The 20,520-nt window shown below is 33.6% G+C and overlaps 1 protein-coding gene across 18 annotated transcripts in view; it reads right to left on the minus strand.

Annotated features, from left to right (window-relative positions):
• LOC101154628 (protein eyes shut homolog) overlaps positions 1-20,520 on the minus strand; it is a 460,684-nt gene that overhangs the window by 54,570 nt on the left and 385,594 nt on the right. For all 18 annotated transcript variants that reach the window (XM_055391337.2, XM_055391328.2, XM_055391331.1 and 15 more), the window contains 2 exons: positions 18,308-18,501; positions 15,610-15,737 (listed from right to left, as the gene is read on the minus strand). In XM_055391337.2, the coding sequence (XP_055247312.1) occupies positions 15,610-15,737; positions 18,308-18,501 (322 nt within the window). The remainder of the gene's footprint in view (positions 1-15,609; positions 15,738-18,307; positions 18,502-20,520) is intronic.

The raw sequence follows: 20,520 nt of genomic DNA on the forward strand, positions 1-20,520 counted from the left end.
TTATAGTTTGTTTCTACATAAAACTATTTTGAGACTTTAGGGTAAGGGTAACCTCATGATTGTGATGGAAATATTTAAGGTGTCATTTTAGTGGTAAAATGGGAAATGATACATAGGAAAGCAGCGAGGATCTGTGAAGATACATGAAAGGGAAGGAAAAAAAATAATGAAAATAAAATATAATAGTGCAAAAGAGGAGACAAAAACAATACTCTTATCCTCTTTTATTTTTTCCTTCCTAAAATGATTTCTTACCACTGATTTAAATATCTTTCTACTATTAGGTTTCCTTTTGCCAATAAAGCCAATATTCATTAGTTAATTAGCTTTACTCTATTTCTTGGACATAACATTCCAAACTTGTCCAGTGACCTATGGAATGCACACTACTGATTTTAATGAGAAGTGTCAGGCACTGTTGGGAACACAGCATTAATAGAGTAGGGACAGCAATATCAGAACAAAATTCCATCACCAGCATTTTGGTAAATGTTTTATGTAATACAGAACTACTAGTATTTATAACTGCTATTTATTTTTAAAGTTAATTTATCAATTAAGGTAAAAATCAGTGAAACAATATTTACTACATTTTAAATAGGTTTCAAAATGTATTTTTTCAAAATATTAAGAAAAGCCCATAAATTTAATACAATTAAAAATAAAATGTTCAATATTTTACTAACAGTTAGTAAAAATTATTACTGTATTAAAATAATAATTTCATAAAGCAAAAAATTAGAAAAAAAATTTTTTAAAGAGTTAACTTCAAATTGGAAGTATACTTTTGCTTAAAGTTTTCTAGCTGCTGAAGTAGCTTTTTCAAACTCTATACTATTCTAGCAAATGGAAAGGAGATAGTTATAAACTAACTTCAGATAGTTTTCTCTGCCTGTGGTAACTTGAAATACTCTCATCACTTGTTTGAAAACTTGGAATCAACTTTTGATACATTTTTTTCCAGGAAATGAACAGTTATATTTGTAATTTTTATAATGTTTAAGTTGTAATTTTTGTCTTAAAGCATTGTAGTTCACATTTGTCTCTTTGGTTTCATCATGCAGACATGGGGATTCTGATGGAAAGTTCCTTGTATCAGTTTCAATGCTGTCATTGAACCTATTCCGCTACTTGGGCAAAAAACCCTTTGAAGTAAATTAAGATTTATTCTTATAATAGAATCTTTGCAATACTATTGCATGCTTACATACCGTGACTTGTGTGGGCATAGACAAATGTCCAGACCTATGGACTACTTCATATGACGAATTTATCTTTTAAGCATAAACTGAACAACAAGGTCACTGCCTGGATTTCGGAAAGCAAATAATTCAGATGTAAAAGTTATTTAAAGATGAAAATAAGAATCTTAGACAAAACCATTCATATTTGATAATTAAAATTAACATGTTATACCTCTATCCTAGAATATAGAAAGCTAGTATTAAACCTATTAAAACAGCAACTCCTCTGCCTTATTATACATTAGTTTATGGGGAAGGGAGAGAAAATTATAAATACATGAGTATAATGACAGATAGGGAGAGGTGCTATATAATTAATAAATTAAATCCGATAAAAGTGGAGGGAGAAATTGAGATTAGGTATTTCCAGGCTGTGTCAGGATCAACAGGAAAGACATCTTTGAGGAGATAATATTTGAGTGAATGGCTGAAGGAAGTGTACAAATTGCTACTGTGCTTTCTGGGAAATGTGCACTTCAGAAAAGGGAGCGGCAAATACCGAGGATTGAAGCAAGAGGTCCTTGAGATACTCAGGAAACATCTCAAAGACCAAAGTGGTGACTTAGTAGGAGATGGTGGCAGAGAGATAGGCAGGAGGAAAATATGGCTCACCTTGTAAGCATTTTAAATCCTTTAGGTTTTATTAATGTACGGGAACCCCCTGAATGGCATTGGCAGAGGAATAACATGATTTTAAAACATATATATTCTTTTTTTGTGGATAAAAAATGATAAACAAGCAAACTATTTTACAGTTACTTTACCTGTAACTTTCAGCATCTAAAATAATCACAATCTGTTTTCTAGTTGCTCAGGTCAAAAACTATGGAGCCAATATATTTGTTCTTTTTCTTTCTCATTCAATCCGCTCTAAAGAAACATTGTATTGACTCCATCTTAAATATACATCCACAATCCAACCCCTTCTTATTATGCCCTCTCTCCAATTCTAATCTAAGTCACTGTCCTACCCAGTTTACTATACTGTAATTACAATAATAGCTTATTAACAGGTCTCTTTGCATGTGCCCTTGTGTCTGTACAGTTTCCTTTCAAAACAACAGTCACACAACAATTCAAAAATATAAACCAAATAAAGTAACTCATTTGCCAGCAACACTGCAATACTTGCCATTGTACTTAGAGTGAAAATGAAGGACTTTACAAAGGCATTCATGATCTAAAGCTGCCCCAGATTCTGGTTTCTCTTCTAACTTCATTGCTGCTACTTCCCCTGCTTTCTCCAGAGCAGTTAGTCTGGACTCATGCATGGACAGGGTCTGAATAGGCCAAGGATTTTGCAATAGGTACTCCCTCTGCCATGAACACTCTTCCTTAGACAGCTGCACATTCCCTCACATCATTCAAATCTCCGCCAAAATATTAGCTTTTTTGATGAGACTTCCATTCACTATTTGACATGTACCTGAATGAAGGTTCAAAACAATGAGGTCAAGAGGGAGGCTATTGAAATGTTCCAGCTGAGAATTTGGCTTGAACAAGGGTGTTAACATTCCTAATGATAAAAGTGTTCATATCCATGATATGTAGTTATGGGAGAGTTTAAAGGATTTGTTGATGGACAAGACATGTCAAAAGAGAGAAAAGAAGAAATCAAAGAGTAATGTAAACGAATACTGGCAGAAAAGAAGCTTTGTCCAGGGCTCAGTAATCAATTATGAATTTGGAATACATTAAGTTTGAGCTGCTATATTAGATATATATAAAACGGACAAGAGTTTAATGGTAGGATGAGAATTAAACAGGTTTGATGTTTTCAGGTCAATGGAACATAGAAAAAGAGAATCAAGGAATTTGAAAGTGGATGTGTAAGTATGTTTTTTAAAAGAAAATGGGGACCTGCAGGGGGTACTAGACACAGGAATGTCAAATGTAGTCATATAATTGGAGGTCCTGTTGCTTTTTTAAAAATTTATGAAATTTTGTCATTACAGTACATGAGTGAGTGAACTTGAAATACAGGAAGTGGGGATCAGAGAGTGAAAGAATTTAAATTAAAGGTATTTCAGGGTGTGCAATTAAAGGCATGATAACTTATAGGATAAGACCATGGGAGATGGACTGAGGTGAAGGAGAGGGGGAAATTAGCAAAATAATTATCAAAAAATTTAAACAACCAAAGTGAGTGGATTTCCAAGAGGGATACCAAAGTTATCAAAAAATATGACCACAGTGGTGATAAAGAAAAGGTCAGCAAGCTAGATGCTAAAACATTTAGTAAAGGATAAGCAGAAACTGAGAGAAAAGCTACTAGAAAAGGAGCGAGGGAGAGGGGGAGGGGGAGAGAGAGTCAGAGAGAGAGAGAAGATACAGCTGCTGGCTAGGGTTTTCAGAAGGAGAAGGGAAAAAATGGCCTGAATATGGCAACAAGGGCAACGCTGTCTATACACTTCACTGTCTGTGGTACACAACTGTAGAAGAATGAATAGTGACCAACTCAGAAGGCTACAAGAAAAACTGTCCTCAGGTTTCAGTGAGAAAAAGAAAGAAAGTGTAGAAAAAATATTGTGGGCTGGGTGTGGTGGCTTATATCTGTAATCCCAGCACTTTGGGAGGCTGAGGCATGAGGATTGCTTGACTCCAAGAGTTCCAGACCAGCCTGGGCAACATAGTAAGACCCCATATCCACAATTTCTTTTTTTCAAAAAATTAGCCAGGTGAATAGCCCCAGCTACTCGGTTACTTGGGAGGCTGAGGTGAGAGGATTGCTTGAGCCCAGGAGGTTGAGACTGACATGAGCTTGGTTCACAACACTACATGCCAGCCTGGGTGAAAACATGAGACCCCGTCTCTAAAAAATAAAAAAATAAAGAAAAAGAAAATACATTGTGGATACTTGGAAAATATTCTGTGGACAAAATGAGATACAGAGGGCACAGTGGAAGAATACTGGGTATTAAGAAATATTGGAGGTTGTGCAAAGCATTATGGGGCTAAGATTCCTTTAATCAGGTATGCCAGGAAGACTTAAAGATTTCATGATGTTAATTCAAATTTTATCTGCACATGTCTGTACTAACTTACTATTTTTTATATGGAAATTAATACATTGAAGGAAGGAAGAAAGTTTATACTGATGAGAACATATGTTCTTAAATGGGGCATTTAGGGGGCCAGATTACAGGATACCTCCTGTCCCCTATAACAATATTGCAGAATGTAAAGTTGTACTAATAGTAGCAAAAGCTACTCTTGATGAGAAAATGGCAACAATGTCCTAGATATTTTTAATAGCTATATAGTTTATGACCAGAAACTGAAGTTAAAAACTATATTTAGACTTTAAAAAATTTTCACTATGTTAAATTTCAGAATGATTGATTCAAGAAAACCCCATTGTCTCAGCCCAAAATCTCCTTAAGCTGATAAGCAACTTCAGCAAAGTCTCAGGATACAAAATCAATGTACAAAAATCACAAGCATTCTTATACACCAACAACACGCAAACAGAGAGCCAAATCATGAGTGAACTCCCATTCACAATTGCTTCAAAGAGAATAAAATACCTAGGATTCCAACTTACAAGGGATGTGAAGGACCTCTTCAAGGAGAACTACAAACCACTGCTCAAGGAAATAAAAGAGGATACAAAAAAATGGAAGAATATTCCATGCTCATGGGTAGGAAGAATTAATATTGTGAAAATGGCCATACTGCCCAAGGTAATTTATGGATTCAATGCCATCCCCATCAAGCTACCAATGACTTTCTTCACAGAATTGGAAAAAACTACTTTAAAGTTCATATGGAACCAAAAAAGAGCCCGCGTCGCCAAGTCAATCCTAAGCCAAAAGAACAAAGCTGGAGGCATCATGCTACCTGACTTCAAACCATACTACAAGGCTATAGTAACCAAAACAGCATGGTACTGATACCAAAACAGAGATATAGATCAATGGAACAGAACAGAGCCCTCAGAAATAACGCCACATATCTACAACTATCTGATCTTTGACAAACCTGAGAAAAACAAGCAATGGGGAAAGGATTCCCTATTTAATAAATGGTGCTGGGGAAACTGGCTAGCCATATGTAGAAAGCTGAAACTGGATCCCTTCCTTACACCTTATACAAAAATCAATTCAAGATGGATTAAAGACTTAAACGTTAGACCTAAAACCATAAAAACCCTAGAAGAAAACCTAGGCATTACCATTCAGGACATAGGCATGGGCAAGGACTTCATGTCTAAAACACCAAAACCAATGGCAACAAAAGACAAAATTGACAAATGGGATCTAATTAAGCTAAAGAGCTTCTGCACAGCAAAAGAAACTACCATCAGAGTGAACAGGCAACCGACAAAATGGGAGAAAATTTTTGCAATCTACTCATCTGACAAAGGGCTAATATTCAGAATCTACAATGAACTCAAACAAATTTACAAGAAAACAACAAACAACCCCATCAAAAAGTGGGCAAAGGATATGAACAGAGACTTCTCAAAAGAAGACATTTATGCAGGCAAAAGACACATGAAAAAATGCTCACCATCAGTAGCCATCAGAGAAATGCAAATCAAAACCACAATGAGATAGCATCTCACACCAGTTAGAATGGCAATCATTAAAAAGTCAGGAAACAACAGGTGCTGGAGAGGATGTGGAGAAATAGGAACACTTTTACACTGTTGGTGGGACTGTAAACTAGTTCAACCATTGTGGAAGTCAGTGTGGTGATTCCTCAGGGATCTAGAACTAGAAATACCATTTGACCCAGCCATCCCGTTACTGGGTGTATACCCAAAGGAATATAAATCATGCTGCTATAAAGACACATGCACACATATGTTTACTGCGGCATTATTCACAATAGCAAAGACTTGGAACCAACCCAAATGTCCAACAATGATAGACTGGATTAAGAAAATGTGTCACATATACACCATGGAATACCATGCAGCCATAAAAAATGATGAGTTCATGTCCTGTGTAGAGACATGGATGAAATTGGAAATCATCACAAGAACAAAAAACCAAACACCGTATTTTCTCACTCATAGGTGGGAATTGAACAATGAGAACACATGGACACAGGAAGGGGAACATCACACTCTGGGGACTGTTGTGGGGTGGGGGGAGGGGGGAGGGATAGCATTGGGAGATATACCTAATGCTAGATGATGAGTTAGTGGGTGCAGCGCACCAGCATGGCACATGTATACATATGTAACTAACCTGCACATTGTGCACATGTACCCTAAAACTTAAAGTATAATAAAAAAATAGCCTTATAAATGTGACTATTGATTTCAAGCAAAGAAAAATGTAGCAGCCCAGCTTTTGAGATAATTAACTCCAAAAGATTAAGCTTTCCTGTTGAAAATTATTGAGTGACCAAGTGGAAGCATTCCATTAATTAATATATTCCTCATGCAAATATGTGATTGCTATTTTTAAAATCATTTTTCAAAATTAATAAGAAAATATAATTTTATTATATGTTGAAATATGTCAACCTATGCATTTCTGCAAATGCAGTGTCTTATTTCATAGTCACAGTGCATACTTAGTTAGTTATATTTGTGACATAAACTGAAAACCTTAACTTTACCCATGACTGACATGGTGAGATTTATCACAAGCCAAATAAAATAAATGCTGAAACTGACTTGGGGATGGGGGTGGGGGAAGTTATGTTAATACATCAAATTGAAATTTAAGTAGTGTAAGTTATAATAATCTAAATCCAGTGAGTAGAAAACAGAAAAAAAAAAACACAATAAGCTGAGAATATAAAAGAGAATATCATTATCGTTGAAATATCTCAGAATTTTGGAGGAGAAAATAAAAGGCTTAGAAAGCAAAATTCTCTATATCACAACATTTCTGATTTTTAAAAACATAGTATTCATATTTCTCTAATATTTAGTCAGTGGCATATTTTACAAAGTTTTCTCCCGATTAATTTGGTTAAATAGTTGATTTTCAGACTTGAAAAATTTTTATGAGAAAGACACCAGCTGGTTTAACGAAACTTTATTTCCTGGCTCATTTCCTCATTTTACTCTAAATAGTAAAAATTTGATCCTCCTGATATGTTGAGAATATTGGAGTCATTGCATTCAGTAAAAATTAGTGTGTGTGTGTGCACGCGCGCACGTGTGTGTGTGTGTGTGTGTGCAAAATGGCAATATTAATAATGTAGTTCATGATAATCTTCAAAGCCATTAAGTGATTTTGGTGAATAAACACTTTCCACTCTACAAAAGTGGGAAGTATGGTGGAGAATTCAGAAATCTACATGTCAGGTCACAATGAGTTTCCCTTCTCTACCCATGAACCTCCATCCAAGAGGTGATCAGAGACCCTAGGAAGCATCACTGGAGCTGTGTCCTGTAGCGCCGTGGACACTGCCACCTGTGTAAGTGAAGTGCAGCACAGAGTCTTGTAGCTGTAGCACTGCCTTTGGAGAAATTTCCAAATGTCTATCCAGCTCTGTGAGCTTCTGACAGAACCCAGCACTATTAACTTTATGCCAACTCTCACAATCAACCCACCATGATCTACCTTTGAGGCCATTAAAATTAATCCCTTATTACCATTACCTCAGATATCCCAGGAAGCCAGTGGTTTCCAAGTCATCCCTCACTGTGTGGTTCTTTTCCCCCAAGCAGCTCTGTACACTTCTTTCATATTCTTCTTAGGAATCTCTTTCCTTTGACTGTAAACTCTCAAGTGGTGGTTATTCTTTCTCCCTCTTCTCTCACAGCTCAATGTCTACATGTTTATAGTTGTCTTCATCTTTTCCTCATGTCCCGTCCTCTTCCTTAAAAGCTTTACTTATTTCAAGATGATGCCATCAAACCATGCTTCCCATATCTTCTCCTTGTCATAGTCATAGTCAACCTTCCTGAACATCCCCTCTAATTCTTTAACATTTAACCTCTGACATGTTATATCTTTCTCTAATGTAATCCCAACCTTACTTTATTTGTTTGTCTGTCTGTTTTGAGACAGAGTTTCGCTCTTGTGGCCCAGGCTGGAGTGCAATGGTGCGATCTTAGCTCACTGCAACCTCTGCCTCCCAGATTCTATTGATTCTTCTGCCTCAGCCTCCCAAGTAGCTAGGATTAAAGGCATGCACCACCATGCCCAGCTAATTTTGTATTTTTAGTAGAGACAGGGTTTCTCCATGTTGGTCAAGCTGGTCTTGAACTCCCAACCTCAGGTGATCCTCCCGCCTCAGCCTCCCAAAGTGCTGGGATTACAGGCTTGAGCCACTGAGCCCAGCAATCTCTGACCTTACTTTGCTATTTTTTTCCAACTTTATCGAAGCATAATTGACAAAGTTGTACAAATTTAAAGTGTAAAGTTTGATAATGACTTGGTATATTATATATTGTGAAATGATTATCCTTAGTTAACATATCTGTCACCTTGCACAGTTATCATTTGTATGTGTGGGGGATAGCAGGTAAGATCTATTCTCTTAGCAAATTTCAAGTATGCAATGCATCATTTTTAGCTAGAGTCATTACCTTGAACATTAATTCCCCAGAAGTTATTCATCTTTTTTGTCTTTATTTTTTTATTGATAACTACTGTTTGTACATATTTATGAGATACACGTGATGTTTTGTTTCATGCTGAGAATGTGTGATAATCAAGTCAGATTTAGGGCATCCATCACTTCAAGTATTTACCATTTCTATGTCTTGGAAACATTTCAAGTTCTCCCTTCTAACTCTACTGAAATATACAATATTATAACCCTTTGAACACCCCCGCATTTCTCTCAGTCCCAGTTGCCTGAAAACCAGTATTCTGTTTCTATAACTTTGACTTTAAAAAATTTTACATATTAGTTAGATGATACAGTGTTTGTCTTTATCTGGCTGATTCATTTCACTTAGCATAATGCCATCAACATTCATCCATGCTGTCGCAGATGACAAAATTTCCTTCTTTATGTGGCTGTGTAATATTACATACATACACATGCAAACACATCACATCCTCTTTATCACAATAGCCAAGGCATGGAGAACACCTAAGTGCCTTCATTATTTCAATATCTGCAAAGTTTATTTATTTGCAACATTAGCATCTCCTAGGAGCATACTGTCTCAACTCAAAGATCTTAATCTTCCCTCTAACTCTACAACCTACTCCTACTCTAGTATGCTCTATACTACCATAATATATAACTATGTCATCTTCTCAATGTTAACTTACATAATCTTAATGTTAAGTATTTTATACTTTATGCACGGCCTCATTTCTCTTTCTAATTTACTCCTTGTAGTCCTTTTCTCCCCCAACGTTTATTCCATCCCACAATCCATTGAGCCTACCAACCTTCAGTGTCTGTCATCCCCATCATATTCTCTATTGCCTCCTTGTGTGAATTAGATTACACCTTTTACTTCTATAATCACTAATTGCATACACCCTTAAATCACTCTTTCCCCTCCATTGTCATAGCCTGATAAAGCTCAACCCTACTTTAATTCAACACCCTAGCTATTTCTGATGGGCATATGAGTAAATTACACTTGGTTTGAGATTGACACATATTATTGCAGGCTGAACTTACTTTAAATTCATGTTCACTAGCTTCAAGGAGATGCTGTAGCATATCAGTAATACTCTATTTTCCTCATACTCACTTGGATTACTATTTCATTAGACATTGCTGCTTATTTCACTTGAGTAACAGAGCCATCAGAAGACACTTTCCAAATGATTCAACAACCACACATTCAAAGCAACCTATCCTATTTTTCCTTCTATTACAATTCATTTAACATCTGCCATCCTATCTAAGCTAACTCTTCTGCTTGTGCCCTATATCCCAACCCATTTCTACTACTATCTAAATATAAACTATTTTGAAGTTTCCTTAGTTGCCAGTTTATTAGCTTCTCTAATAATTGTCTGTATTTTTATCATCTTAACTCACGGAGTCCTTTTAAATCTCATGTTCTAATCCATTAACTCCTTCAAATATGAGTGTACCAAGTCTCAGTCGAAAACCTTCTCTTGTTCCTATCTGGGTTCAATGTGAGGTAATTTCATTGAGTTTCCTGTTGTATTTTTTATTTTTTTCTAAGATAACCTCTTTTATTTATTTATTTATTTTACATTTAGAGACTACAAGTGCAGTTTTTTGTTTGTTTGCTTGTTTTTTGTTATTTTAACATGGGTATATTACATAGCGGTGAAGTCTGGGCTTTTAGTGTACCCATAACCCGAATAGTGAACATTTTACCCAAGAGTTCATATTTCCTTCTTACACCCTCTCCCACCATCCCACCTTTTAGAGTCTCCAATATCTATTATTTTGCCCTGTATGTCAATGTGTACCCATTGTCTAGTTCCCACTTATAAGCGAAAAGATTAGGTTTTTTACTTTCTGGTTCCGAGTCATTTCACTTATGATAATGGTCTCCAGTTCCATCCATGCTACTGCAAAGACATGATTTTATTATTTTGGGTGGCTAAGTTGTATTTCATGGTGTGTGTGTGTGTGTGTGTGTGTGTGTGTGTGTATCATGTTTTTAATCCAGTCATCCATTGATGGACACTTAGGCTGATTCCATGACTTTGCTATTGTGAATTGTACTGTGATAAACATATGAGTGCAGGTGCTATTTTGATATAATGATTCCTTTTCTTTTGGCTAGATATCCAGTAGTAGTATTGCTGGATAAAATGGTAGTTCTATTTTTAGCTCTTTGAGAAATCTTCATACTGTTTTCCACAGAGATGTACTAATTTATTTTTCTATCAACAGTGTGTAAGCATACCCTTCTCTCTGCATCCTTGCCAACATCTGTTGTTTCTTGACTTTTTAGTAATAACCATTCTGATTGGTGTAAAATGGCATCTCACTGTGGTTTTAATTTGTATTTATCTGATGATTAAAGATGTTGAGCATTTTTTATATGTTTGTTGACTGCTTTTATATCTTCTTTTAAAAAATATTTGTTCATGCCTTTTGCTGACTTTTTAGTGGGGTTATTTGATTTTTTCCTTGCAGAGGTGTTTGAGTTTCTTGTAGATTCTGAATACTAGCCTTTTGATGTATGTTTTCCTTGAAAATGTTTCTCCTATTCTATAGTTTGTCTGTTTACTCTGTTGACTTAAAATTATACTAAAAGGTTATAGTAACCAAAACAGCATGGTATTGATATATAAAAATAGACACATAGATTAATGAAACAGAATAGAGAACCACATACCTACAACAAATTGATCTTTGAAAAAGTCAACAAAAATATACATTGGGGAAAGAACATCCTATTCAATAAATAGTGCTGGGAAAAATAAAGAATTATATGCAGAAGAATAAAACTAGACCCCTATCTTTTACCATATTCAAAAATTAACTCAAGTTAGATTAGAAACTTAAACATAAGACCTGTCATTTTAAAAATCCTAGAAAAAAAAACTAGGAGAGACTCTTCCAGACACTGGCCTAGGCAAAGAATTAATGACTAAGTTCTCAAAAGGAAATGCAACAAAACAAAAATAGACAAAAATTGAATATAATTAAACTAAAAGGTTTCTGCACAGCAAGTTTCCTGGTTTTAAATGTCATGTCTCTGGCACTGGCTTCCAAATTTATATATTTAGCCCTGACAGCTTCTCTAAAATGGAAACATACTTGATATCTACTTCAATATCTCTGCTTGGCTCTATTAGGTGTCTTGTCTAACATGTTCAAAACTGACATCTTGTTTTCCACTCCTGCCAACCAGGCCCTTCTTTCTACAGATTTTTCCATTTTGGAAATGGTATTAGAAAACAGTTAAGGTTTATTTCCCAACCTTTCAATTGAGCAAACAACCTTAGAGTTGCCCTTGACTTATTTCTGTTACCTCACATCTAATCCTTCAGCAAAAGATTGAACTATTCTTAGAAATATATTCCAGATCTGATCCTTAATTACCACCATCGTGAGTCATCTTGATGGCAGTGTCAGTCACCACCAACTCTGGGCTACATACTCATAGTAGCTTTCTAGCTGGTCTCCCTTCCCTTGGGAACATACACCAATGCTCTATTTAATAAAATTGAGTCAGAGTGATCATTTAAAGCAGTATCTGCCTACTGGAATGTAAGTTTCTAACGAAAAGAACTTTTTTTTTTTAATTTTTTTGGCCTTTTTTATGGTTGCAGAAGAGTTTTACTTAGAGTAGGAAAGTTTCTGAAAATTATATAAATATTCTTTAAATTAAACAAATTAGTCTTTTCATATCACCGCCCAAGTCAAGACCTTCCATTTCAATCAGTAAGATCCAAAATAATTATTATAAGCAAATTATATAATGAATCAAATAAATTAGTTAGAAAATATTCTATACATAGCATAGTAAAATAATTTACAAATACAGTCATGAATAAAACACATTCTTCTTGAATATCTTACAGTAGAGTAGAATTTCATAGTAATTCAAAATCATTTTCATAGAGTACTCAGCAATATTACAGAAATATTTGATTTTCTTTTAGTAGATAACTAATAATTGAGTGAGCAATAAAACTACTTGTATGGCTGAAGATTAACCATTTAAAATATGTGAGCAATCTAACTCAGTGGTTTGTAAAGAATTTCAGTATATTTACATGGAAAGTTTTCAGTTGTAAATAACATAATCCTAACTCAAACAGACTAAACCAATGCAGGGAATTATTGGCTCATATTGTTAAATTGTCTATAGGTAGTTCTTTCTTCATAAATAATTTGATCATTGTTCTGGCTCTCCTTTTAATCCTTTCAGCTCTATATCTGTTTTGGCTTTGTCTCCTTGCTGGACTTCATGGTTGCAAAATGACCTCCAGTTGCACAATTACATGCTGCAATACAGTTTCTTAGTGTTACTGTAGAGTGTGACTTTCATTTCCCTTTAAAACCTCTAGTAGGAGTTTCACTGTTAATCTTAAGTGCAGACTTTCTTCCAAATGGTTCAAGTATCAACATGCAAAAGTGCCAAATATACCTTGAAAAAATTTGCCTTCTAGGGCCAAACAAGCAAGTAGGGGGTAAAAAAGTTATTTCACTTTTGTAGACGGAAAGCAGTAATGCTGGAGAAGAGTGAGAGGAATTCTCTAGGAATTCCTAGTATTTGGATGGCTAAACCACCACCCAAATAATGGTCAAGTATCCTTTTTAAAATATTTGTTTCTTTTTTTGCAGTTGCTGTATTTCACAAACTCCATTTTATTTTCAAATCATTTTCCAAAGTATTCACATAAACAATCAAACCATTCTTCTATAATTTAAGAGAGTCACCAAAGTTGTATTCTATCTCTCTGATACCTCCAAGACATCAATTATTCCTTTTCCTTTCCTATCAGACTCTACTTGTGTGCTACCTGCTCCCAGCATTGCCCCTTTTGATACTTTACAACTCTTTCTGCTCATAATAATAACATTTTTATGCTAACTTCCCATAGACATCTAAAGCTTTCAGTCTTCTAGGTGGTAAGGAATTTTCTGATTTTTAACTACTGGAGAAAATTAATTTCTTTCTAACTGTATTGCTTTAAGTTACTAGGTACCAAATAAAAATTTCCATAACCAATGTTTCACTGTCTTTCTCAGGGAGGTAATTTTGTTTCAGTTTCTCTCTCATCTACCCATATAAATTTAGATCTATAGCATATGTTCAGGTAGGGAAACTAATATCATTATAATCACTCTATTCTTCTCCTTTCCACATTTGACTCCTTTTCACCTTAACACATTTTTTTTTCTCCCAAATTCAGAAGAGTAAAACTTCAGTAGAAAAGAGTAGTTAAACTAGTTGGAAGGGATAAGACAATTTCCCTCATTGAAGCTGTTTAAGGCCAAGCTCATCTTGACTAATAGTTCTCAAAGTATGGTGTCTCCAGATCAGGACCATCAGCATCACTTACGACTTGATTGGAAATGTACGTTTGCAATCCTCATCCCAGATCTATTACATTATAAACACTAGAGACAAGGAACAACCATTTGTACTTTAGCTCTTCAAGAAGTTCTAATTTCAAAGTGTTAGAGTCACTGACCTAGGAAAACATACCTCATAAGTTAGTAACACACAGATAAATCCTTAACATAAAAGCATTGAAGTCAAGTCGTTTTTATTTTTATTATTATATTCACTGATATTCTTTGACTCATATGAGAAGAGAAAAATAGATTTCAAGATTAATTTCCTGTCATTTTTTTCAACTTCATACTTAATTAATATTTATTATATCTCCATTATTTCACCTGAGTCAGAGTTAGCAATTTTTTTTAATCAGTCAGTTTTATGTTTGGGGAGGAGATGTATTTGGTTTTTTTTTTTAAGTTGATCACTTTTCTAAGTACATTCACTAATCTACTAGCACATTGAGGCATAGAAATAGAATTGTAAATTAAAAGTAAATATTTTTAAAGGGATAACATTCAGGTTGATTGATGAATTAATATACGATTGAAGGCATGCAAAAATTTGACCGAATGGGTTAGAGTTTTCAATATCTTGATATAATGATAAGGTTTATTGTCACTTCTTTTGAAAAAGTCACATTTCAAAAGGTTAATTTAAAAAAAATCTTTAAATTTGGATTCCTTTGAAATAGATTAAAGTATCGTACAGTGTGAAGTGGATGCATATTCTAAGTTTCTTTTCAGTGTGTTCCAAGGCTATTCTGTACCCCACATGTTAATTTTCTGCCTTTATGAATATTCTAAAATTTTGAGGCTACTTACTGCTTTTCAATAATGCCCAGCAGAATTTACTTTAAGCAGTCAGATAAAAGTCAGGCAAGTGTGAAGAGTATAAATTGTATTTCTTAATGATGTGAGAAAATGTCTATAAAGCTATTTAAAATTGACTAAATTATACGCCCAGATATTTGGGTCACTTCTGCCATTTATAAATGAGTAATCTGTGGCAAATTATTACTTAAAGAAAGAATGAATTCCTAAAAGTCTGCCTAAAGACCCTAACTAATATCTATCTGCTGAGGTTTGTGAAATACAGGAAGAAATATTCTATTATTTTAAAATATTTCAATGTTATATATGTATAACAGAAATAATACTATGGAGACATATATCTCTCTTTTCCTTCTAGACCTTCAATTATTATTTGATTATATTAAAACCTCCATTATGAAACAAAATATTTTTTTAATAACCGTATACCTAAATTATGCTTGAGAATTTCTCAAATATTTATTTTAAATTAATACCACAACAATTAACCCAAAACATGCAAAAAAAATTTACTTTAACTTCAAATAGAATATTATATACCATTAAGTAAAAGTTAGGATTAAAACCAGAACATCATTATATTTTTGTTCACGTGATTTAAAAACCATGTATTTTGTATTAAAAATAAACAGAAAATTAGTTATACCTGCAAGGATAATCTTTCTCACATTTCTTACATGTAGCGTTATTCCTCAAAGGAAATGACTCACATGATGTTTGAATGCTCTTACAAGGCAAATCTGTAAATATTGGTGAACAGATGCACATAACATCCTAGGAAAGATTAAAAAAATATTTTTACAAAGTATTTTGGATATTTCAAAGATAATGAATGGATTCTTACCTGGAGAAGGGTTAAAATTATTTTCATGAACTTGGAGTAGAAATTATCTGTCAGCAATGTGGCAGATTCTACTTTCCAAAATGTCACAACACCATCTCCCATCTCACACACTCTTCCTGCTATGTGAAATCAAAGCTCCTCTATTAAGAGTTAGCAACTATATTGCCTTCCTCTTGAATGTAAGCAAGATTGTGATCATGGATACAATGATGCTTTAAAGGCCATATAGATTCTATCTAATTATCTTAGAATGCTTGCTCTTTGAACCCAGCCACCATGCTCTCAGGAAGCGCAGGCCACATGGAGAAATCATGTTTAGGATTGTGGCTAATAGGCCCAGTTCTGGGCCAAGCTAACAGCCAACATTTACTACCAGACATATGAATAAGAAAACCTTCAAGATGAAGTCCAAGTCTAGACACTTTCCGATGGCAACCTCAGAGGGACTCTACACAATACCCTAGCTGAGACAAGTCAGCTCACAGTACCATAAGAGATAATAATAAAATAATTATTTTAAGCCACCAAGTTTTGGGGTGACTATGCATAGAAAATAAACCATTGGCACCTGAAACAAGTCCATGCATCCATGGGCAGGTAAAAATAAAATGAAATTAAATTTGCTGGGCAAAAGTTAATTTCACCTGCATTCAAAATACAACCTAGTCATCATACTTCTTCCTCTTGCTGTCCTCCTTATTTTTTCCTCTCTTTTTTCTTTATTGTCATTATCATCATCATCATTACCATCATTTTCATTATCATATTTACCTGAACAACAAGATTTATTAAGATTCCAAGGTAAAAAGCCCGTATACTTAAAATTGATGATTTTGTTTTATTCTCATGGAATCCAATTAAAATTTATTTAATTTAACCCAAAACTAACGTTGAAAGAGGTATATAGCTTGCCCAACCTCATACATGGTAGCAGTACAAATGATAACATGTACAATCTTCCAAGTAATTTATCTACAAAATAATTCTTCTAATGAATAATAGAGAACATTAAATAATGAGAATATTAAATAGAGAATATAAATAATGAATAATAGAGAAGCAAAATAGAATTAAAGTACTTCTATGAATTAATAGTTAAGCATACATCCATTAAAAGTCGCTTCTTATATTAAGATTCTTTTAACTAGTAAAGTTATAGAATGTGTTCAATTGTTCATTATTGTCAACTTTAAAAGCAAAACATTTTAAACGATACTATTAATAGTTCTTGATAGATTATTGTATTAGTTTTCTATTTATATAACAACTTTTTATTTAAATAGCAAATTCTTACAAACTTAGTAGCTTGAAGCAACAACAACAACAAAAAATCATTATCTTAGAGTTCCAGAGGTCATAAATCTGAAAAGTTTCAGAAGGCTAAAACCAAGATGTCTGCTGTGTCCCTTCTGTACGCTCTACAGGAAAATGTTCCCCTGACTTTTCTAGCTTATTCTAGAGGATGCATTCATTTTTTCATTTATGGTCCCTTCCTCCATCTTTAAAACCAGCCTCATTACATCATCAAATCCCCCTTTGACTCTGATTCTTCCATCTCTCTCTTCCACTTTGAAGGACCCTTGTGATTACACTGGATCCACCCAAATAATCCAAGATAACATCAGCTGATTAGCAGCCTTTATTCCATCTGAAATCTTAATTTCCTCTTGCTGGGTAACATAACACATGCACATATTCCCAGGATTAGTGCATGGACATATTTATTTATTTTATTTTTATTTTATTTTTTGGTGGAGGATGAGGGGCATACATAGTCTGCTTACTACAATAATAGTTTCCTTGATTTTTAGAAGAAGCATGTATTATTGCTCTTTGCCCTCATATCTCCAAATATTTGGGTCTAGTATATGGTACATTGGTAACAAATCTTTGCATATTGTAGAAGAAATTTCAGGTGGAGTAAAAAATGTTCTTCTATAAACTTTTATCTGTGTGTTATGTTCTATATAATGTAACTAATTCTTCTCCGCAAAAGTTCAGCAATTTTTTTGATAAAATGGACAATTCTCCAGGGGAAAAAAAATTCCTTTTCAGAGTGTTAGTAACAAAAAGTTTAGGAGGTTGGAAAAATAATCTCTTAAGGTTCTTTAAAGAATAAATGACAAATATGAATCTAAAATGAAAAGACAGTAATTTGTGAGAAGAGCTAATGAAATATTTCCTACTCTTATTTATTTAAATGTTAAATTGAAAAGTTAAAGTATAACTATATTGAATGACTAAAAGATGAAAAAAAGCAATAAGTAAAAATGAAGAGTGTACAAATTCATGTTCTTTTAAAAGGGAAAATACTGATGGAAGAGCAAAGATTTTTCCTATATAAATGGGAAAAATTAAAATAAGTAGACCGTTCTTGTTCGTCTGAGTTTAACAATTAAACTACCTTAATAAGGATTATAATTATTTATTCTTTCCAAATTGCTTGGTAATAGTAAAAAAAATTTAAAACCACTCACTTATATGTTAGATTGAGACTTACATTTGATATTTTGATGCAGTCAGTACCATTCTGACATGGTACTAATGAAAACTCACTGACATCAGTTTCACCATTTTGGCTGGAAGATCCTTTTGGGCATTCATAAGTATAAGCAGAATTGCTATTTGGGCAGATTCCTCTTTTCCAAAAAAGCAGAGAAACACAAGGTTTTGCTGACACCTCACAGAACGGACCTTAAAAAAATCACACACAAGAAAGAAAAAAAAGAAAAGAAAAGGAAGGAAGGAAAGAAGAAATGAGCATAGATATGTAGCAAAACATTCTAGAAAATTTCTCTAGAGTTTATGAAATATTTTTATTTAACAAATGTATTGCAGTGTAAGTTATATATTATAAAATTATTCACTGCAATTCTACAGTAACTTTTGCAAATGTATAGAGCTACTCAAGCATCACCACAATACAGTTTTAGCACAATTCCATTACCCAAAGAAGAGCTCTTTTGTAGTCAATCTTTGTACCCAAGCCCAGTTCCAGACATTTCATTAGAAAGGTATGATGGAGTATGTGGTCTTTTGCGACTGGCTTCTTTTGCATAGCAATTTTTTTTAAAGAATTTTCATGTTGTATCATGTATCAGTAGTTGGTACTTTATATTGCTAAAGAGTAATTCACAATATATACATTTTGTTAATCCATTCAACCTTCAGTGGACATCTGTTTTCAGTTTTTGGTTCTCATGAATCATGAATTCATATACAATTATTTGAGGGAATATACTTTTTTTATATTTCTTGAAAAGAATCCCAGGAGCGGAATTGCTGGATTTTATGGAAAATTCATGTTTAATATTTTAGGAAACTGCTAAACTGTTTTCCAAAGTAGCTGTGCTATTTTAACATTCCCACCAGTGATGTGTCAGATTTATGTTTCTCCACATTTCTTGCCAACATTTGATATTGTCCGTTTTCTTTATTATAGTCATTCTAGTAAATGTACAATGGTATCTCACTGAGGCTTCAATTTTCATTCACTAATGACTAATTATTTTTAGCATCTTCTGGTATGTGTATTAATCATTTGTATATCTTCAAAAATGAAATGTCTTTTTAAATCTATTAACTATTTTTAAATTGTGTTACCAGCTTTCTTATGATTGAGAGCATTTTTTGAGTGAGTTCTTTGTATATATTGAATAAAAGTCCTTTATGATATACGTGATTTGGCTTTCCATTTTCTCACTTGTTGACATTTGGATAGCAAAAGTTTTTATTTCATGAAATCCAATTTTTCTACTTTTCCTTTGATTAAGTCCATTTTGTCATTTTTATATCATATATTTTGGTATCATATAATTGGTGCCTAATAATATTTTGCCTAACCCAAGGTCATGAAGACATTTTAATATATTTTATAATTTTAGCTCCTATGTTTAGATTCCTAATCCATTTGAGTTTATTTTTTATATGGTGTGGGATAATGATTTAGCTTATATGTTTCACGTATACACATACAATTGTTATGACACTTTTTTCTTTTAAGACTGTCCTTCCCTCATTTCTTTGGTTGTTTGTTTAAAAACTGTTAAAACTGACCTATTATATGCCTTTTTATGTGCAATAAAGTTGCACATAGATATGCAAGAAAGTTGATTTCTGGCATATCTATTTTTTTTCCTGATTTATATGCCTTTTTATGTGCAATAACCCATTGACCAGATAAATACATAATGCATATAGCTATATAGTAGGTTTTGAAATTGGGTAGTCATTCAACCTTTCCTTCTTTTTTTCCAAAAATAATTTTGGCTATGCTATGGATTCTTTTTATAGTTTCCTATAAATTTTTCTATGAGCTTGTCAATTTCTACACAGAAGCCTGCTGGAATATTATAGGAATTTTATTAAATCAATAGATAAAATTGGGAAAAATTTCCATCCCAACAAGATTGAATTCCAATCGATGAATATGCAATGTATCTCCATTTCTTTGGCTATTCTTGCATTTCTCTCAGCATTGTTGCATAGCTTTATGTTAGAGTCTTGCATTTATTTGTTAAATTCATATCTAAGCATTTTGAAGGTCATGTAACTAGAATTGCTTTCTTAATTTTATTTTTGAATTTTATTTTTATTCATTTATTTTATTCAGTCATAGTCTCGCTGTGTTGCCCACAGCGAGAGGCTGGAGTGCAGTGGCATGATCTCAGCTCATCACAACCTCTGCCTCCTGCATTCAAGTGATTCTCCTGC

This window comes from Gorilla gorilla, chromosome 5 (genome assembly GCF_029281585.2).
Source record: "Gorilla gorilla gorilla isolate KB3781 chromosome 5, NHGRI_mGorGor1-v2.1_pri, whole genome shotgun sequence".
NCBI lineage: Eukaryota > Metazoa > Chordata > Mammalia > Primates > Hominidae > Gorilla > Gorilla gorilla.